General features: G+C 39.0%; 2 protein-coding genes across 4 annotated transcripts in view; both read left to right on the top strand.

The window, feature by feature from the left end:
- Positions 1-7,052: 7,052 nt before the first annotated feature.
- On the top strand, positions 7,053-19,756 carry LOC100026065 (interleukin-36 alpha). Of its 2 annotated transcripts, none has more exons than XM_007477578.2 (6): positions 7,053-7,227; positions 8,793-8,845; positions 10,338-10,376; positions 13,990-14,100; positions 16,111-16,253; positions 18,490-19,756. In XM_007477578.2, exons 2-6 carry the CDS (start codon positions 8,812-8,814, stop codon positions 18,694-18,696), a joined length of 534 nt encoding a protein of 177 aa, XP_007477640.1. In that variant the 5' UTR covers positions 7,053-7,227; positions 8,793-8,811; the 3' UTR covers positions 18,697-19,756. The 2 variants fall into 2 exon arrangements, with proteins under 2 accessions (XP_007477640.1, XP_056668171.1); XM_056812193.1 differs by lacking the exon at positions 18,490-19,756 and adding an exon at positions 17,467-17,834.
- A 92-nt stretch (positions 19,757-19,848) lies between these two features.
- Positions 19,849-22,585, top strand: part of LOC100026087 (interleukin-36 gamma-like) — a 36,085-nt gene continuing 33,348 nt past the window's right edge. For both annotated transcript variants that reach the window (XM_056812181.1, XM_007477583.2), the window contains exon 1: positions 19,849-21,189. The gene's annotated coding sequence lies outside the window, so the exon portion shown is untranslated. The remainder of the gene's footprint in view (positions 21,190-22,585) is intronic.

Here is a 22,585-nt window from a genome sequence, read left to right on the forward strand (position 1 = left end):
GTTAGCAATTATGCCAAAATGAGCCTTTTTAATTCTAGGAATTTTTCTCCTTTTCAGATTTTGCCTTAGTCATTATATTAAAGTCTATGCCAAGCTTTTACCAAGGGTAAAACTTTTATATATGCAAATTGAGAATCATGATCATGTTAGATTAATGGATTTATATATTTATTAAATCTAATATATAATAGATTTAACTTTTAAGTAATCAATTTGTATTTTTTAAAATGCACATATTGAACTGTTACATTGTTTAATGGGTTTTTAGAAATGATCTTTTTTATTTTTCTCTTTGTTTTGTAAGTTTTAAGTATGATGTTTTAAACTTGAATTTATGGAATTACATCTGATATTTGGTATTGAAGAAAGTTTACAATGTCTAACAATCCTGACAACTTTGTATACTCAATGCTTAGACTATTAAAACCTGCCATTGGTTATTGAATCTTATGGGACTAAAACTGATGTTTTGAGTCTGATTCCAAGAAAACTCCAAAGGGACTGTTAGCAAGCCATAGATCGTTGCTGATAAGCCAATTATCATGGAGGTCAACAACCCCTGTAGAGGTAAGAAATGTCAGTGACAAAGTGGGGAGCTGTCTTGGGGAGAGTCAGAAAAAGGATTGTTTTCCAAAGTTCTGAGGTAGATCTTTTTTGATTTAGCCTATAGAACATGAGCCTGAAAGACATGAGAATATCCTTATTTGGCTCTGCCTCCATCTTGCTATCCCTGTGACTTGTATGGAATAAAAATCAGACTGGGGAACCACATTCTACTTTTTTGGTAAAATTTCTGCCCTTCTTTCTCCTTGGCATGGCAACTTTCTTTAACTGTGGCAGATGGTGGGTAGCTGCAATATTGTTGCACCTGCGCTCAGACCCTGAATATGTATCAGAGACTTGTAATTTTTATTTATTGATATTTACTGTTTCTCTCTTATTTTGGGGAAAGGTGATTCATATATTATTTGGGTGACTTATTGGCTGGCATTCTTAAATTAGTAACCTAACCATATATCCATACCAAATCTATGGTTTTTGTAAATGAATATTCACCATATTGGGACATTATTTTGTGTTATCATCAGGTTATGTATGTGCTTATATGTAGGATTAGATCCTGGGCAGTGTCTCATCCTCCTGAGGGGGGATTAGGAAGTTATCTCAAAGGCCCAGAGACTAAGAACTTTTTATAAAATAAGGACTGAGGAAGCAGCAACTCTCTCTCTCTCTCTCTCTCTCTCTCTCTCTCTCTCTCTCTCTCTCTCTCTCGACATGCATGGTGGGGCAGCTCATGTGCATGATCTCTTGACTGCAAACAGAGACACAAGGTAAGCAGTGAAATCAGATTAGTTAGGTGATTGGACATGTGATTATATAGATTTTCTCTCTCCAACCTGCTTTCACTATTTAATAAATAATTATAAATTAATATTAAGTCTCCAGAGAATTTTAATCCTAACACCTCTACTCCCGTTGTTTATCAGGACAGGAGACCGCAGGCTCTTTAGTTTTAGAGCTGGTTTGGACAACTCCTCCAGGGTGAGGAAAGAAGCACAAATCTGGCCTCAGACACTAGCTATGGATTCTAGACAAATCACTTAACCTCTGTCTGCATCAACTATAAAATGGCATTCATTATGGTGTCTACCTCTTGAGTTGTTGTGGGGATCAAAGAAGTAATATTTATAAACATTCTGCACAGTGCCTGGAACATAGTAGATACTTAGTAAATATTTGTTTCCTTCATTCTTCCCATCAGAAAAAGGTAGAAACTTAAAATTGGGATTGATTTTCCTAGATCAAAGTTATTTTCACTCTTTGAAAAGTCTAATGGTCTTTTTTCACTCCTCATCCTTGATTTTCATGTATCTTTTGATACTCTTGAATAGCCTTTCCTCTTGGACATTCCCTCTTCTCTGGGTTTTCATGAAATTATTCTCTTGGTTTCTTGGTTCTTTTGCTTCTCTGAGCACTTATTCTCCTATGTTGTATCTATATCCTATCTGCTAACTGTAATGATGTCCCAAGATCCTGTCTTTGGCCCCCCTCCCCTACTTTCCTTCTCCCTATTCTACTTGATAGAGACAGGCAGTAGGCAGTGAGGGGCAGTAATAGAAACAGGAGCCTCGTGTTCTGGAACCTTGTATTTCTCAGCAATTAGCACTAGTTAAACATGAACTGCAAGATCTGTGGTTTCATCATTAGTCAAGCATGAATTGCAAAATCTTTATTGTTGATCAGTTCAGTATCATCAATAGCCTGTACTGGATCTGTAATGTTCTATAATGGGCATCAGCTTTGCGTGTGCTCAACATTATTAATTACTCATATTGTTCTTTATTTACCTTAGTTCTAGATTGTTAGGCATTATTAATTACCTACAGTGGTTGTCTACTCTGCTGTGCCCTTCCCTACATTCCAAAAGGGTAGTGAGACATCTTCCACATTGACAAATGATGCAAGGTGGAACCATGGAGAAACATGGGGCATGTGCACTAAGGGCTCTGGCATTCCAGAAGGATCCCCAAAGTCTACACATGTTCTGTATTCCCTTTTTGTGCCCCCAGATTAACCTATGACATGTCAAATCCAAAACCATACTTCCACTTTAATTTGATCGTGCCCATTTTCCTGGAGGGGGTTGGACTGTAATGAGAAAAGGTGGACACTTCTCTGGAATAGAAGATGGTCCTCAGTAGTAGTGGTAGTCTCTTGGTGACTGAGAATGACTATTGTCTTTGTGCATTATCATCTATTGATGTACCCTCATATGGCTTTGAAGTCCAAAGACTGAGGCGCAGAGTCTGTGGCACATGGGGCATGGGGCGCCAGTTGTTACGGGAGGTGCAGTTGTGGCCTGGTGTCGGCATTCACATGCAGCGGCAAGACGTCAACGTCGCTCATCTTCAAAGGTGGTGGCGGCATGGTTAATGTGGGCTCGCCAGCTGCTTCTGTCAGAGGGAGCCAGTTCTAGTTGCTTTGGTGTCATGCCAGCCCACTTCAAGTTGGACTTTAGCTGATCCTTGAATCTTTTCTTTGGTCGACCTTGTTTCCTGAGTCCAGCTGACAGTTCACCATAGAATATCTGTCTTGGTATTGGCTGTGGGTCCATGCGGATGACGTGTCCAGACCATGTCTCACCAGCGTACAATGATGTAGTCAATGAGATGCCACTGTTTTGATCGTGGGTGCATCCATGTTGTTTTATATTTGTTCGCCATTCTGAACATAGTGTTCGTGATGGTGAGTTCGAACTCTGAGCATTTGCTGAGTAGCAGTAGGCCGTTGTTGTTCATTTTGTCCACGCCGTGTTTGCCGAGCACTCCTTTCCATCTTTCATGGTCCTGGCCAATGCGGGCGTTGAAGTCTTCCGGTAGTATCAGCTTGTCATTTGTGGGCACTGAGTGCAGGATGGCACTCAGGTCAGAGTAGAACTGCTCGATGGTCTCCTCTGTGCTGGTCAGTGTTGGGGCATATGCGCTGATGATTGTGGCATACCGTTCTTTTCTGAGAGGCAAATGGATCTTCATGAGCCTCTTGCTGATGCCCACAGGCAAGTCTGGCAGCTGTTTGAGCAAACTGGTCTTGATAGCCAGGCCAAAACCGTGGATTCTGCCTTCATTTGAGGCTCTAACTTTCCAGAAGAAGGTGTATCCAGTGGTGGATTCGCTGAGTGATCCCTCTTCTGGTAAGTGTGTTTCGCTTAAGGCTGCGATGTCGATGTTATATTGCGCCAGTTCTTTACCGATTAGAGCTGTTCTTCTCTCAGGTCTTGGGGTATTCTCTCTGTCAAGTAATGTCCTGATGTTCCATGCTCCTAGTAGGAGTTTCTTTGTATTATGTTTTCTTTGGTTTCGACCACTTAAAGGGATGACCCACCAGCCGCAGTGTGCTGACTGGGTGTTTGTAGGGCAGGCAATGTTTGGGACACCTTTTCTAGTCCCCTCCCTTGATTAAGGTGAGCAGTGCTGTCCTAGAGAGGGCTGCTCAGTCTCCCAGGATGCTGCCAAATGTCCCTGCTGCCCACAGGGCCGAGCGACCACTGGTCTGTGGGCTGCCTAAGTGCAGGATCATGACTACAACTGCCAGTGGTCACCTCCACCTGTTGCGTCGCCACTCCCCCATTGCCGCAGGTCTTGAAGAGGGTGGATGGGGTTAGGATAGATGAGTGTGCACAAAGACACTTGTGCATGAAGATTTAAGTGGAAAAGCCGATGCACAGAGACAGTCCCACTCTCTCAGCGTTGGAAGCCTGGGTCCAGTGGTACGAAAAGTCATTACACCTGGAGACTTCCTCAGTTGCATTGGATGGCCATGTTGTCTTTTGTGCTCCAACATGCCCTAAGCACTCCACAGTGCTTTGCTGTGTTGCCATCTCAGCCGTTGAACCTTCTTATTGGTTTCTTCCATCTGTTTGGCCGAAGCAGTCTTCACATGCTGGGTGAGCAAAGCCCTGGTTCACCAGGGGTCGACGACCCGATGGCTACCCTCACAAGGTTTAGCTGGCCTGTTGAAGCCGTTGCCCTCAATGATGGTCCTCAATAAATATGTAAACCCTGATCCACAACTTGGGTTGCCACTCCACACCTGGGGCTATTATTCCATCAGCTTGATGGGGCTGATATTCCACACAAGGAGTTGGTAATCTGCCACATGGAGCTACTACTTCATAGGGCTATGGAGCTGCTACTCCACACCTGGAGAGCTGCTATTCCATCAGCTCCAGAGAGGCTACTGTACTACCTATTAGGTTATCTCACCACCTTAAACCTTAAGAAAGAGTTTGAATCTCCCAATCTTGGGACAAGACCCTGCTACAAATTTGGGTGTGTTTCTCCCACAACATCCCCTCTCCTCTCCTCTTCTCTCCTCTCCTCTCCTCTCCCTTCTTCTCTCCTTTCCTGTCCTCTCCTGAACTGTCCCATCCTTTCCTATCCTCTCTCTTTCTCTTCTCTCTGCAGGTAGATAGCATTTTTCATTATAAGTCTTTGGAATTGTATCATTGAATTCCTGAAAATACCTAAGTCATTCACAGATGATTATTGTTATAATATTCCTGTTACTATGTAAATGATCTCCTGACTCTGCTCATTTTACTTTGCATCGGTTTGTCTAAGTCACCCCATGTTTTTCTGAAACTATATTGCTCATCATTTCTTAAAGCACAATAGTATTCCATCATGATCATGTACCACAACTTGTTTAGTCATTTCCCAGTTGATGGACATCACCTCAATGTATAATTCTTTGCCTCCACAAAGAGAGCTGCCATAAATATTTTTGTATATATAGGACCTTTTTCTTTTTCTTGCGTCTGTTTGGAATATAGGCCAAGTGATGGTATTGATGGGTATATCTGGGCATATTTCCAAATTGTTCTCCAAAATGGTTAGATCAGCTCACTCCATCAAGTATGCATTAGTATCCCAATTTTCCCCATTCTCTTCAACACTTGTTTACCTTTTCTGTTAGAGTATCCAATAGGAAAGGTATGAGAAGCTACATCATTCATTTTTATTTGTATTTCTCTAGTCAATAGTGATTTAGAACATTTTTTCACATGACTCTAGATAGTTTTGATTTTGTTGTCTGAAAACTGCCCATTCATATCCTTTGACCATTTATCAATTAGAGAATTATTCATATTCTTATAAATTTGACTCAGTTCTCTATATATTTTAAAATGAGGACTTTATTTATTTATTTTTCCATTTGAATTAGTTCATTTAGTCAATTTAGAACATTATTCCTTGGTTACAATAATCACATTGTTTCCCTCCCTCCCCTCCACCCACTCTTCCCACAGCTAACAAACAATTTCATTGGGTATTACTTGTGTCCTTGATCAGAACTTATTTCCATGTTGTTGTTTGCACTAGGATGTTCATTTAGAGTCTACATCCTCAACCACATCCCTTTGATCCATGTATTCAAACAGTTGTTTTTCTTTGGTGTTTTTACTCCCACAGTGTTTCCTCTGGATGTGAATAGTGTTTTTTCTCATAGATTCCTCCAGGTTGTTCAGGATCACTGCATTGCCACTAATGGAGAAGTCCATTACATTCAATTGTACCACAGTGTATCAGTCTCTGTGTACAGTGTTTTCCTGGTTCTGTTCCTCTCGCTCTGCATCAATTCCTGGAGGCTGTTCCAGTCCCCATGGAATTCCTCCACTTTATTATTCCTTTGAGAGCAATAGTATTCCATCACCAAAATATACCACAATTTGTTCAGCCATTCCCCAATTGAAGGGCATCCCCTTGTTTTCCAATTTTTGGGCACCATAAAGAGCACAGCTATAAATATTTTTATATATATCTTTTCCCTTATTATCTCTTTGGGGTACAAACCCAGCAGTGCTATGGCTGGATCAAATGGCAGACAGTCTTTTATTGCCCTTTGGGCATAGTTCCAAATTGCCCTCCAGAATGGTTGGACCAATTCACAATTCCACCAGCAATGAATTAATGTCCCGACTTTGCCACATCCCCTCCAGCATTCATTACTCTCCTTTGCTGTCATGTTATCCAATCTGCTAGGTGTGAGGTGATACCTCAGAGTTGTTTTGAATTGCATTTCTCTGATTATAAGAGATTTAGAAGACTTTTTATGTGCTTATTAATAGTTTTGATTTCTTTAACTGAAAATTCCTATTCATGTCCCTTGCCTATTTATCAATTGGAGAATGGCTTGATTTTTTGTACAATTGGTTTAGGTCTTTATAAATTTGAGTAATTAGACCTTTGTCAGAGGTTTTTGTAATGAAGATTGTTTCCCAATTTGTTGCTTCCCTTCTAATTTTGTATGCATTAGTTTTGTTTGTACAAAAACTTTTTAATTTGAAAAAATGAGGACTTTATCAGAGAAACTTGCTGGAAAAATTTTTTCTCCCAGTTTTTTGCTAGGATAATAGTTCCTTGACAGAAACACAGGGATCTAGGGATTTCCCCAAGTAAAATTAAGTGGAATATTCCAGGGCCAACCCAGCTCCTCCCATTGCAGTATACCTTCCACACCCAACATTTCAACATTCTGTAAATGAATAAAATAGAAACCTTCAGATACTTCTTACTCCCAAGTAAGAGGTTGTCCTCATCCAAGTGACAGTGCCACTTACTTCTTCACCTGGGTGAAAGACCAAGGAGTTCAAAAAATCTCATTAGAGCTTAAAGAAACTACTGCTGTCGAGGAGCTTAGGAAAATTGGAGAGAGCACTTGGGCCAGGTAACATTTTATCCTCCCTGTGACTGGAAACTCTCTAGATCCTTCTCTCACTGCTATGTCTTGGGCTCCAGGAATGGGGTTGGTCCTGAGCCTAATTGATGATGGGTGTTTTTTTCTATAAGGTCCGTTTTAGTCCATGGGGGCTAGCAGGTCCCATCCCTGCTCACTAGGCATTAATGAACTGGATTCAGTATGGAAACTCAGTGACAGATTTCCTAAGAAGGGTGCTTGGGGGGTATGGAAACAGCAACATTGGAAGGATCTTTGAATGGAAGTGTATTCTTGAAGGTTTGAATGATGCCCTACCTGTTGCTTTGGGGATACTGGAGGTGATGTCTGTTCTCAAGGGAACATCCCTGCTGAGGAAGCTGAGTTGGGTAACCATGAGTACCAGGAAGGATTGAATTTGTTTAGTTCAACTGCATGACCTAATAAGGCTTCTTTGCTGTGAGGTGGGCCAGCCTCCCACAGGGGATGGGGTCTTGGAGGTGATGGTGTCAGAGGAATGATGGATGAGACACAGCTTTTGCATTCAACCTGCAGCACAGGTTTCACAAGATAAACTGCTCCACCTTGGCTGAGACCTGGTTTTATTTTATACCCTCATAATCACATATCTACTTGGCACAGTTTTATTCTCAACATACATGTTTCCACAGAACCTAACAATAGACAGAAATCCTAGAGAGATAGTCAACAAAACAATGTTGCCAAGTGCAGGATCAGGGGGTAGAACCAATATGACCCGGATATAGGTTAGGGAATTCAGAGCACAGATTAGCCAGAAGTTTTTATGTCTAGAAAAGAGGGTCCAATATAAGTGGGTATATAAGAATCCTTAAGTTTAATTTTGTAAATGGGCTCTCCTGGTGATATCCTAGGGGGACAGAGTGGGACATCTGTATGAACCCTGCAAGCATGTTGCTTTCATCTGTTTTTCCTGGGGTTAAGTAAGAATAATAATCATGGCAATTCCAGTAATAAGGGGATGTTAATAAGAAAAGCCACTTGGGGGGGGTCTCAGTGGATGTTTCCATCCTTCCTGGGGGCTGCTTTGTAGTCCCTGGTTTCCACGAGTGACCATGTCATACAATGTGGTCTTTGATGGCTCCTGGCACTTATTCACAAAGCAGCTAGGTGGCACAATGGAGTGCTAGGTCTCAAACCAAGAAGACTCAAGTTCAAAACTGATCTCAAGTTTTTATTAGTTCTTTGACCTTGACCAAGTCACTTAACCTCTTCCTCAGTTTTCCCAACTGTAAAATGAGGATGGTCATAGTGCTTACCTCCCATGGATCAAATCAGATAACATTTATAAAGGGCTTAAGCACAGGAACATTTATAAAGTGCTTAGCCTGGCACATAGTAGGTGAGGAAGAGAGGACATGGAATAGATCCTTATTAAGACCTATTCATTATGGTTCTTAATAAATTCTTGTTTCCTTTCTTCATCATTCACACCTCTCTGTATAAATGTGCTCTGGTGAAGGTAAGTATGAGGCCAGTCCTGAATCAACCCCTGAATAAAGTATTCTGAATCAATTAACTTTAAACTATCTTTATAGGAGCAGAGATAATCTTATCATGAGTAGATACCAACCTGGCCCACAGAAGTCAGGTAAGTAGACAACATGTTGGATGATGCTGGTTCTTAAGCTAGTAAGAATGAGAAAATTTAACTGTAGGGTAATGGTTCTGGAGTTCAAATTCTTTCTCTAATGCTTTCTGCCTGTACCTTGTTGGGTAAATTACTTAATATTTAATCTCTCTAGGTCTCCATATAACAACAACAACAACTATTAGAATTTATAAAGCACCTAGTATGTGCCAACCATTGTGCTAAGTGCTTTACAAGCACTAAGAGCTTTTTATTATTATCTCATTTGATCCTCTCAATAACCCTGGGAAGTAGGTGTGTTTATTATCCTCATTTTATAATTGAATAAACCAGGATCAAGAGAGGTTATGTGACTTGCCCAGGGTCACACAGCTGGTAAGTGTCTGAGGCTGGATTTTGCACAAGGATTGCACTAGATTGGTCACTATGATCTTTTATGGCTTTGTAGCAATGATCCATGTCTATCCTGGAGATGTCTGAAAATCTCCACTGTGGGGTAATAAATTAGCCAAAACCAATTATAAATTATTCAGAAGTCATGCATATGGGAAATATAAGCACCCCAAATGTCTAACCAGTGTTTGGAAGACAAGTATGTATCCCATAGCATTTTATTTTCACCTATGCCCATAGAGAAAGCCTTTTTTATTCTTCCTCAGTGCTGGCATCTCTCCCTTCTCAAACTAACCTGTAGTAAGTTTGTATATATTCTGTATCTTCCTATACAGTTTTTGCTTTACATAAATTTGTGCAAATTTGACTTTATATTAAAAATTCCTAAAGAAATTCTCATTCAACCCCCCCCCCAAATCTGTTTATGTTAACTCTACCATACAGTGTTTTGCTGACTGTTTTTGCTCCTGTCCCTTAGCTTGTGCTCCATAGCCTCCACCTCCTCCCCCCCAAAACCCTTTAAATTAAAGCAGAAAAATGGAAGAAGGGAGGGATTGTCAACACTGTCATGGGATGAGGGTTTGGCTTAAGATTTCTGGCACTGAGAGAGGAGACCTTTGCCCTCCATGTCTGTCTTCTATCCATCTGTGCTTGGGTACCAAGTGAATGGCCCTGGACTCCCATTGTTGCCTGTCCTTCTCTGTATGTGTCTTTGTTTGGTCCTCATATGTCTTCCTCCTCTTCCCTTTCCCTTTCCTCTTGGGTCCTTCCCATTCTTCCTCCTGTTCTCTCTTCTCTGACCCTAGTCACCATATATTGTTAAATCATATGCTGGTCCCTTCCCTCTACCAGAGGCAACCTCTTTCCCAATTCCTTCCCTCCTTTCCTCTCTTCCCTGCAGAAGAATCTATTTATGTACTGTCTGCATGTATACATGTTATCTCTTCTGTTAGAATTTAAGCTGTTTGAGGGCTGTCATGGAGTCTATTCTATAGCAGAACTGTATATTGATTGATAAATCAAAGAATACCATGCTCTTTTTAACCTGAAAATGGCACAATACCTATATTTATGTTTCTCTGGTTTCACTATTTTTCAGGATCTTCATCTGAACTACTACTACCTGACAGCCATAAAGGTGAGACATTGTTGTACCACCTCCCTCTCCCTCATGCCTGCTTGACTGGGTTTCCTGGATGGGACAGAAGGAGTCCTGTCTGAGGTTTATGCAACTCCTTGATGACACCAAGCCTTAGACACTATTGGTCCAGTTGTCCATATCTAATATTTTACATTGCCCTCTGATGCATGGCTATGCCATCACTTAGGACTTTTAAGTCTTTTAATATCAGTAGAAATGGGATTTTTTGGCACTCCACTTTGGGATGTCATTTTAAAGTTTATTTATTTTACTTTTTCATTGATTGTGTGTCCTTGATGTATACTCTAGACCTACTTGGCCATGGAAAAGCTCATTATGTCAAGTAAACCCTTTAAGGAATGTCTAGGACATCCACAGGACAGAAAAAGCTTTCCCAGTGAATACACATCATTACCCTCCCAGCCTTCATATCTTTCTTGATTATCACATTGGGTATGGGGACAGGCAAGGGAGGGTGATTTTTTCATCATTTGTTTTCAGGAGAGCAACAAGGATTTTTAAAGAAGCTATATATTGAGAGGGCAGTGGATTGAGAGCTAAACCTAGAGTTGGGAGGCCTTGGGTTTGAATCTGACCCCATATACTTCCTAGCTATGTGACTAATGACAAGTCACTTAACCCTACTTGCTTAACCCTTGCCACTCTTTTGCCTTGGAACCAATACATAATATTGATTTCAATATGGAGGTTAAGGTTTTTTTTAAAGCTATATTAAGGGAAAAGTGAGGAGGGAGAGGTCCTGGCAGTTAGAATGATGAATGATAAGAGACTAAAGGGAAAGCTACTGTAACAATTAAAAGAGTGGTTGGTATAAACTGTGACCGCGGAAATATGGTTTCAAGATATTGTCTTGAGTTAAATCAAATATAAAGTGGTTGCCAGGGAAAAATTCCCAAATATGAAATATACCCAAGTCAGCTGGGTTTTTATGGAGATTTTAATTAATACAAATAAGGAATTAATGAAAGAGAGAGAGAGTAAGAGGAAACAATGAGAAAAGGGCTAGGCCAGCCTAGGCCCAGGCCCTAAGAGAGAGATCAGTCAATCTTTAATCCACTCACCACAAGATTTGTCCCAAGCAAGGTTCTAGTGTTCAGAGAGACCCAGCTACTCCAACTAGTCCAATCTCCAATTCAGCTTTGGCGAGCTGAATATCCCAGAGACCTCTTTTGAGCTCCTTTTAAAGAGAATTTTCTCCTATGTCACCTCCCCTAAGTTCTCTACCAATCCAAACATCTACCAATCACAGTAGAAGTTTTTCCTAAGGACTGACCATTCTTAATTCACACCTTCTTTAGTTCTCAACTTCTCTGGGTAGACTAAAACTTCTGAGTGAGTTCACACCTCTTTGCCGCTTGCAAGTTTGCAAGTTGCCTGACCTTCATAGGTACTTAGCACCTTTTTGTATTAGATCTAAAAATAGACTTAGCTTAAGGGATTTTGCCTCACTATAAGTATGAGTTAAGTACTTTTCATTGTTCAGTAAAGAGTTTACAACTTTATCTTCTCCTAAAGTATGCTTAAGTAGGGGTGGAGTAGAGTTCTCACATCCCTGACTAAATCCCTTCATTGTTTAAAATGGGGAATGGTCTTTACCAAATCTTATGAAGTAGGGTCTGAGAATTTTTAAGATTCACACTACTCAACTTCTATTTTGTTTATCTTCTCTAGAAGGATAATGAACTTTGCATTGGAATATGGTTAATAAGGAGTGGCTAGCCAAGATAAATAAGAAGATATTAAGAGAGCACCTAACTACCATCAAATTCAAATTAGTTGGTCCAAGATGGCAGATGTGGGGAAGTTACTATCAGTGACATTTGAAATCTTCTAGAGAATGGCAGTGGAGGAAAGCAAGTGTTCTAATTTCCCCCCAAAATGGGGAAAGAATAGGTTCTGCTCTGCCAAATTTACACCAGTGAATTTTCTTGGATTTCTACAAAATTGGAGAAGACATCATATAAGAGATATTTAGTAAACACCTAGAGTAGAAATCTTAACACAAATTGCCGGCATGACTTGAACAAAAACAAGTCATGCCAGACTAAACATATCCTTTTTTGATGGAGTAACCACACTAGATAAGGGAATTTGACAAAGCAAAAAAGGATCCCACACTAGTCTTGTGGGAGGAGATAAAAGGAAACAGCTTAGAGTATAGTACATTTAGAATCTCAATGGATTCAGGATTGGCCAGATCATTGGACTCAAAGAGGGTTCATTAATAGTTTGATGTGGACTTGGAAGGAGATGTCAAGTGCAGTGTTATAGGAATCTATCTGCTCTTGACTCTGGGCTGTTTAACATTTTTAGCAGTGACAGATGGGATGCTTATCAAGCTTGCAGATGATAATAGAGCCTAGGGGGATAGTCAATATCCAGAATTATAAAATCAGGTTTTGAATTGAACCTGACAGGAAAAAAAAAAACATTGGTCTCATGCTATTATAGGGCAGCTAGGTGGCACAACAGATAAAGTACATGGCTTAGAATCAGGAATACCTGAATTCAAATCTGGCCTCAGACATGTACTAGCTGTGTGACTGTGGGCAAGTCACTTAATCTTGTTTGTCTCAGTTTCATCAGTTTTAAAATTAGGCAAACCATTCTAGTATCTTTGCCAAGAAAACCCTAAATGGAATCATGAAGAATGTTGGGCATGACTGAAATGGCTGAAGAACAACAAACAGGGATAAATGCAGAGCTTATACCTAGGTTTAAATAAATGAACTTAACCAATACTAGATACTGTGGTTAGATAGAAGTTTCCTTGGGAAAGACCTGCAGGTTTTGTTCAGTAAGGAGTTAAATAAACTGGAGAGTACTCAGTAGAGAGAGACCTAATTCAGTGTCTTGATATTGACAATAGTGAGATTATGATAAACACATGCATGTGCACGTGCACACACACACACACACACACACACACCTGATGTGATATGGGGATGCTTTAAGAGCATCAATCACAGCTTTTAGCAATGAGGAGATGATTATGACTCCATCCTCACATCTGGAGTAGTGGGTTCATTTTGAGGCACGTTGATACACTGGAAGCATTCAGATAGGGGCAGTGATAGACCTCAAGTCCATGCCACATGAGGATGGTTTGCAGAAAAGGAGACGTTTTGCTTAGAGAAAAGAAGACTCAGTTGAGAAATGAGAATTTTCTTCAAGCATTTAGAGGGCTAACCCTGGAGAGAGATTAGACACATTTTGTTCATCCCAAAGAGAAAACAGAGGAGCAGCATGTACAACTTGAGAAGAGGTAAATTTAGACTTGATGTCAGGAAAAACTTTCCAAAAATTAGAGCTTTCTAAAATGAAATTGGACTGTCTTCTGATGTGGATTCCTCCTCGTGGGAGGTTTTCTTGAGAAAACAAAAAGAATCAGAATCTTCTAGGCATATGAAGGGTCTGGGAATGAGTTGGTTTAGATGGATTCTAAATTCCTTTCCAATCCTGAAATTCTACAACCCCTTCACTCACAGTCACAGCTCTTGGCTCATCCCAGTAGGGATTTCTCCACCCCACCCCATCAGCTTTAATCCTTATCAGCCAATGACATTTGTATTCTAACAATTTTCATTAGAGTCAATAATTCATCCAAGTCCCAGGAAAATTCGTGACGTCCATCAGCATGTCTTTGTTCTTCAAGAGAGAACCCTTATTGCAGTTCCTGAGGATGAAAATGTGACTCCAAGTAAGTGGGAAACCTCGCCCTGTTTTATTTTTCTCTGAGACAGCCTCATGATTTGGGTGACTGTTTCTTTATAGTGTTCCCTAGGACAGATGCTTGCAGTTAAAAAAATTCCAGAACTGATTTGGGTAGTTATTAAACAAAATGGGAGAGAAGAGGAAGGTCCTTTTTCCATCAGTGAAAGGTGATAAGGGTCAGTTGGGCTGGCTCTTATTAGAATCAAATTCTGCTGTTCAATGAGGTCAGAGACAAAAAACAATAGAACAGTGTTTAGGATGGAGGATGGAGAGATGAAGGGGAAACATATTGTTCGATCTATTGCAGTTAAACCTAGGTAGATAGCATCCTGGGAGGGTTATAATGCCAGGGAATTATGGAAAAATGGTTTGGGGAGTAGGGGTAATGAGAGAAGAACAGAGTGGTACTCTGGTATGGAGCAAATAGGGGCTTAACCTAAGTTGCCAACATCCAGGAAAGAGTTGGGAAACTTCCTCATTATTCCTTTACATGCAAGTTAGAGCAGCACCATGGATAGAGCAATGAAGTTGGAATTAGAAAGACCAGTGTTAGATTCTTACCTTAGACACTTACTAGTAGTATTACTTTGGGCAGTTATTAGGCATAAATGCATCTCTCTGAGCCTTAGTTTTCAAGGGTAGAGAAGTAAAATCTATGAAGTGAAACTTGGGTACCGTGCCACAAAAGACAAATAAAATGAATTTTACTTTATAAAAATAAGGACCTATAAGGTCTTTTCTGGTTCTAAGTCTATAATTTTATTGTAGCAGCTTAAACTGGATCCTGAGGCCCTGGGAAGTATGTAGAATGAATCTGTAGATGGGTCTGGAATGCCCCACTCCACATCTCCAGGGAATGTTGCCATTTTTGACTTTATAACAAGTAGGGGGACAGGCATGACTGGATGATTACTCTACAGTCCCTTCTTCAAGAGGACCACTGGACTAGGATAATATCTATCTGTTTTTCATATCTACCACCCAGAACTCCAGTGTTTTCTTGGTGTTCAGGATGAAAGCCATTTTTGCTGGGAGCAAGTAGTCCTACCCTGGAACAAGGTTTTGTTGTTGTTGTTGTTGTTGTTATTGTTAGTGGTTAGTTTATATCCATTTCCACAAAATGCTAATCACATAAGAGCTCATCATATATTATATATATGTGTATAATGAACAAACATAACTATCAAAGCAAACAGAAATCAGTAATTAGGGAGGTTATACCAATTAATTTAGGCAGAAAGAGACATATGAGTCATGGGTCTCTGGAATTTGGAATTGAGGTGAAATATCAACTCAACCAAGAAGGAAGTAATTTCACTGAAGAGGTCTGTTCTTAGTAGCCTTTGGGAGTAAGGTTCTTGGAATCAATGGGTATTTATATGCCATTTCCTCCTGGACATCTCTTGTTTGCCCAAAATCATTCTCCTCTTTGACAATACATCTCCCTGCTCCTCTCTTTCTCTAATTCTATATTGGAACTTTTTCAGCTAATCAGAGGAGTCCTATCTACCTCATGTCTACTATAGACAGCGTCATGAGACTGTCTTTCAGGAGACTGTCAAACCTACCCGGTTAGGGTGTTGCCTGAAGGGAAGTCAAAAAAGGCAAAGGATGGTTATGGCTGAAGCAACAGGCACTGAGGTCAAGGTCCCCTCTGGCATGCTTCCTGGCAGGAGTGTGCCACTGAGCTCTGGAACTAGAACTCATGCTGAGGATTCTAAGCCTAAAGAACAAATTGAATAAATGAAGTAGCCACTGAGCTTATAAACTCTCCATCCAGAAATGAATGGAAGACATGCCCATAGAACTAGGCACTTCACTTTCCTTCCCTTCCCTCAACACTTCCAAATCAATATCTCTAAAGCTCAATTCTCCTGATCTTTTCTTTACCTGGATGATGCCTTCCTTTATGACCATCCTCTGTCAAAAATAGATTTTTGATCATATATTAGCAAATTTTTTTCATCTGTATTGTCATCAATTCTTGTATTCCCAGTCATACTGGAGACTGTGTCAATCCTAGATGAGTCTCTTGAGAAAGGCAAAGGCAATGCTCTTTACCTGGGGATAGGAGAACAAAATCCGCACCTGTGCCTGTGTTGTGTAGCCGATGAAGGTCAGCCCACCCTGAAGCTGGAGGTGAGTTACATAACATCTCATAGAACCTCAAAATGGGAAGAGATCTCAGAGCTTATCACCTAATCCAATCAATACAGCAATTCTAATCTCCTGGGAAGTATCCCCAACTAGTAGGTTCTAATGAAAGCTCTTGGGTTCTGATAGGTGACCTTTTGTCTTATCTTGCTTAAAACTAAGCTGTCATGTCATGTCCTGGCCACACCTACCACTCATATGATTTCTAGCTTTTTTCTTGTGTGATTTATTTATTTTTAAATAGAATTTATTCCAAGGCATCTCAGCCCCTCTGTCCCCAACTTGCATCATAGAAAGTATCACCTGACAAAAAGATATGAACATATAAATTACATCTTTCATGATTCTATTTATCAGTTCCTTGTCTGGAGGTGGACATTCACAAGTTATTCTTTAAATATTAATTCCATAGCTGTATATAGTTTTGGTGGGTGGTTCTATTCCTTTTAATCTTTGTTATTCCAGGTAAGTCTTTCCAATTTTTTAAAAAAATTAACCTACTTATCATTTTTTACATCACACTCTAGCTATTCTTTTAAAAACCCTTACCTTCCGTCTTGGAGTCAATACTGTGTATTGGCTCCAAGGCAGAAGAGTGGTAAGGGCTAGGCAATGGGGGTAAGTGACTTGACTCCCACACAACTGGGAAGTGTCTGAGACTAGATTTGAACCTAGGACCTCCCATCTGCACTGTGGCGCCAAAGAGAGAATGTTTAATTCTTCTTCTCATGAAAGACCATATAATGTTTGAAGAATGACATCATGTCCTTAATAGGTCTATTCTCCTTCAGGTGAATTACTACTATTTTCTTCATCTCATCCTTATATGGCATGATCGTAAGGTCCTTCATCCCAGTCTTTCTTCTTTGGATACTCTCCAGTTTGTTAACGTGTTTACTGAAATGTGGTGTACAGAATTGTATGAATGAAAAAGATTCATTTATTATTTACCATGAACCAAACACTGTTCTAAGCACCAAGAATCCAAATATAAAAGTCTCTACCCTTAAAAAACTTTTATTTTAATGGGGAAGATAACACATAAAAGGGAATGGTAACCAGGAAAGGGTATTATAGTCTGGGAAATCATAGACATGTGTTCAACAATAGTTTAATCAACTGACTTTTCTTTCTGAGGCAATAGTAATGGCTAGTAATAGTAATAATGACAATTTGCATAACACTTTGATGTTTGCAGAACACTTTATGGATATTATCTCATTTCATCCTTACAACAAACCTAGAAGATAGATGCTATTATTATTCCCATTTTACAGATGAGGAAATGAGGCAATCAGAGGTTAAACAACTTGCCTGGCATTGCATAACAGATAAGTATCTGAGGCAGGACTTGAATTCAAACCTTTCTGAATTTAACTTTAGCCACACCTAGCTGCCAGGGATAGGTTTAATGTGATTAAAATTCTCAGGGGAAGAAGCACCCCCAAATTTGGTTGTGTTAAAAGGGATATAGATTCCAGGAAAGGCTGGATGATAGTCCACTGTACTCTGCCCTTCTCTTACTTCATCTGGAGTATCATGTTCCATTTTGGGCACCACAGTTTAAAAAGGATATTGATAAATTGGAAAATGTCCAGTGGAAGATAGCCAAGATAGAGGGCTTTTCTTCCTTATCATTTGAGGTGGCACACATATCCTGGAGAAGAAAAGACTTGAAAGTGTGAAGAGGGAAATAGTATCTCTCTTCAAGTATTTGGAAGACTGTCACATAAGAAGGACTTGACTGATTCCATTTGGCCTCAGGAGGCAGAACTAGGATTACCCCCAATAGCAGTTACAAAGAGCCAGATTTGGGCTTAAAATCAGAAAACAATTAGAGCTGTCTCAAAGTGGGCTGGGCAGCCTCAAGAAATGGTAGATTCCCTCTTATTGGAGGTTTTCAAGAAAGAAGTGGATGACCACTTGTCTAATAGATTATTCAACTCTTCTTTCATGGCAAAAATATTGGAATTGTTTGCCATTTCCATCTCCTCTTCATTTTAAAGATAAGGAAACTAAGGCAAACTGGGTTAAGTGACTTGCATAGGGTCATACAGCTAATAAGTGTCTGAGTTCAGATTTGAACTCAGGTCTTTCTGATTCCAAGGCCAGAATGCTATAGTACATGGATTGGACTAGATGGCGATTGAGATGTTTTCCATTTCTCAAATACTGAATTTTTGTTATTCCATCTTATGGTCTTTTTCTTCTTGCTTTTCAGGAGAAGGACATAATGGATTTACCTCGTACTGAGAATGCAGTGAAGAGTTATGTATTTTACCATAATCAAAGTAGCAACAACATTTCTACTTTTGAGTCAGCTGCTTTTCCTGGCTGGTTCATCTGCTCCTCAGAGGAGCAGAGAAAACCTATCAATATTACCAATGATGTGGGAAAAAATAATATATCTTTCTTTTTAGACTTCTAGCTGCTTGCACAGTATTTCACATCCTCCAAAACACACATTTCATCATATTGTTCAAGAAGACACAGACCACTAAAGAAATAAAAGAAAATGAAAATGGTCTTTGGTCTGCATTTAAACTCCTTCAGGTTTTTCTCTGATCATGGATAGCATTTTAAAACATAGGTCCTTTGGAGTTGTCTTAGATAATTATATTGCCGATAATTGCTATAATTCATAGTTGATTATCATACAATACTCTTGTTACTGTATTTGGTTCTGCCCATTTCACTTGCCATCACTTCATACAAATCTTTTCAGGGTTTTCTGAAATCATCTTGTTCATTTTCTATAATATAATAGTATTCTATTATAATCATATGCTACCCTCCCCAATTGATGGAATATCCCTTCAGTTTCCAATTATTTGCCACCACAAAAGTGTTTCTCTGAATATTTTTGAACAGATAAGTTCTTTTCCTTTTATTAAAAAAAAATCTCTTTGAAGAGAATTAGTGTTGGTATCAAAGGTTTACATAATTTTATAGCCCTTTTGGCATGGTTCCAATTGCCCTCCAGAATTATCATATCAGGTCACAACTCCACCAACAGTGCGTTGATATCCCATTTCCCCCACATTCCCTTCATCTTTTATCAATTTCCTTTTCTGTCATATTTGCCAATTTGATAGATGTGAGGTGGTACCTCAAAATTGTTTTAACTAGCATTTCTCTAGTCCAGTAGTGATTTGGAACACTTTGTCATATAACTTTTCTTTCTTCATCTGAAAACTGCCTGTTCATATTATTTGATCATTTATTAATTGGGAAATGACTCAGACTTTTCTTAGAAATTTAACTCATCTCTCTATGTTTCGGAAATGAGGCCTTTGTCAGAGACACTTCCTGTAAAATTTTTTTTCTGTTTTCTACCTTCCTTCAAGTCTTGGTTGCATTGATTTTGTTTGTGCAAAACCCTTTAAATTTAATGTAATTGAAATGATAAATTTTATATCCTGTAGTGCTCTCTATCTCTTGTTTGCATTATATCCATAGATTTGACAAATAAACTGTTCTATACTTCCCTCATTTGTTCATGGTATTACCCTTTATGTCTAAGCCATGCATCCATTTTGACTATCATGGGGTATGATATGAGGTGTTGGTCTATCTCTAAATTCTGCCATACAGTTTTCTAATTTTCCCAGCAATTTTTTATTAACAGTGAATTATTGTCCTCAAAACTGGGATCTTTGTGTTGATCAAATACTAGATTACTATGGTCATTTATTACTGTGTATTGGGTTCTTAATCTGTTCCATTGTTCCACTACTGTATTTCTTAGCCAGTACCAAATTGTTTTGATAATTACCACTTTATACTATTATTTTAGATCCGGTATAGTTAGGTCACCTTCTTTCACATTTTTTCCATTAATTCCCTATATATATTCTTGATTCTTTGTTATTCCAGATGAATTCTGTTATTTTTTCTAGCTCTGTGAAATTATTTTTTGGTACTTTGGTTGGTATGACACTGAATAAGTAAATTAATTTAGGTAGAATTGTCACTTTTATCATATTTGCTTAGTTTTCCCATGAGCAATTAATATTTCTCCAATAGTTTAGATCTGACTTTATTTATGTGATGTATTCAAGGGGAGGTTAATTTGTATTTGAGGAGTTGTTTAGTTGAAACCGAGGTGTTGTTTATTTCAGTAGTGAGAGGGGGAAAGAGAGGAGAACCTCCCTTCTCAAAGCAGGGTTCAGAGGAGACAGCTGGTATTTAGGGTTGGCTCAGAGAGAGGAGAGGGGGTTTGAAGATTTTCCCTCTTCTGCCTTCCCTCCTTTGCTAAGGCTGCTCTCCCAGATTCACTCTTGTCCCTCTTGTCCCCCCTCCACTACTTGAGATCAAAGGGGCTCCCTTTGATCTGTTCACTCACACACAGCTTAGAGAAAAGATAACTATTTTAATGTCAACTCAATCAGGATAATACAAATAATAACTAACCAGGAAAAGAATGGGAAAGGAGGTGGGGAAAGGGGGTCCCTGTCTCTATCTAAATCCTTTCCCCTTCCTCCTTGAGTTTGGGGGGAACTCAGGCCTTGGCAGCCTGAGCCCCCTGAGAGAAAGGCAGGTTGACTCACCCCTGGGCAACAGGAGCTGAGCTAAAGTATGCTCAAATTTCTCTTCAGAAGGTCCCTTCAATGGGGAAATGTTGGGGAGGGGGGAAGATTTCCAGTCACCAGCAGGAAAAGTGAGCAACCCTCAGGAGTAAGTCTTTTCCCACCCACTGTCTTCTGCTTCTCCTGACTGAGAGACCAACTCCTCTACCAGCTCCTCCAGATTCCAAAACTCCTGGGGCCACTCCCTTGTAGAGGTGATCAGTTCCACCCACTCTTCAGCCTGGCACTTTTCTTATATGGCAGCCTCTCTCACAAGGGGAGTATTTTGTAATTGTGCTCATATTGTTCCTGAGTTTGTCTTAACAGGTAAACTGAGTCAGGTCCTGAGTCAGGTAAACTCCCAGTTATTTTATATTCTCTACAATTACTTAAATGGAATTTCTCTTTTTATCTCTTGCTACTGGACTTTGTTGGTAATAAGTGGCTGACAACTTATATGGGTATATCTTGTAATTTTACTGAAGTTGTTAATTATTTCTATTAGTTTTGGGTTGATTCTCTAGGAATCTCTAAGTATAACATCATATCATCTGCAAAGAGAGTTTAGTTTCCTTATTGCCTATTCTTATTCTTTCAATTACTTTTTCTTTTCTTTTTTATTATTGTAGCTACCATTTATGAATAATGTTATACTGAATAATAATGGTAATTCATAACTAATCTTTTTTGAAAGGCTTCTACCTTATCCCCATTACATTTAATGCAAGCTTATGCTTTTAGGTAGATATTACTTATCATTTTAAGGAAAGCTTCATTTATTTCTATATTTATTTCTATGTACTCTAGTGTTTTTAATAGGAATGTCTACTATATTTTGTCAAAAGCTTTTCTGCTTATATTGAGATAATTATTTTGTCATTGATATGGCCAATTATGCTGATAGTTTTCTTAATATTGAACCATTCCTGCATACCTGGTATATAACCCACCTGATCATAGTGTATGATCATTGTGATATATTGCAATAGTCTCCTTGCTAGTATTATATTAATTTTTTTTGCCTCAATATGCATTAGGGAGATTGATCTGTAGTTTTCTTTTTGAATTTGCTCTTTCTGGTTTAGGTATTAGCATCATATTTGTGTTGCAAAAGGAATTTAGCAGGAATCCTTCACCTATTTTTCCAAATAGCTTATATAGTATTGGAATTAATTGTTCTTTAAATGAGTGGTAGAATTCACTTGTGAATCCCCCTGACCACAGGGTTTTTTTTCTTAGGGAATTCATTGATGGCTTGCTCAATTGAAAGAAATTAAGTATTCCATTTCCTCTTCTATTAATTTGGGCAATTAATATTTTTGTAAAATCCATACATTTTGCCTGTGCTACCTCATTATGCCCCATTCTGCTTTTTTGTTGTTCTATTTGGTGAATTTTTTGCTTCCCTTTCCATATGACCATTTGTCAGATTTATTAGCATATACTTGGAATAACTCCTAATAATTGCCTCAATTACCTCTTTATTAGTGGTACATTAACTCTTTTCATATTTGATGCTGGTAATTTTATTTTCTTTATTTTTATTAAAATAATATTAACCAAATTTTTTATGTAACCAGCTTCTAATCTTATCATTACTTCAAGATTTTCTTTTTTTTAATTTTACTAATGCCTCCTTTAATTTTAAAGATTTTCAATTTGTTTTTTAATTGGGTATTTTTAATTTGCTCTTTTTCTAATGTGTTTTTTTAGTTGCATGTTTAATTTATTGATCTTCTCTTTCTCTTT

The sequence above is a fragment of the Monodelphis domestica genome, chromosome 1 (genome assembly GCF_027887165.1).
Source record: "Monodelphis domestica isolate mMonDom1 chromosome 1, mMonDom1.pri, whole genome shotgun sequence".
NCBI classification, from domain to species: Eukaryota; Metazoa; Chordata; class Mammalia; order Didelphimorphia; family Didelphidae; genus Monodelphis; species Monodelphis domestica.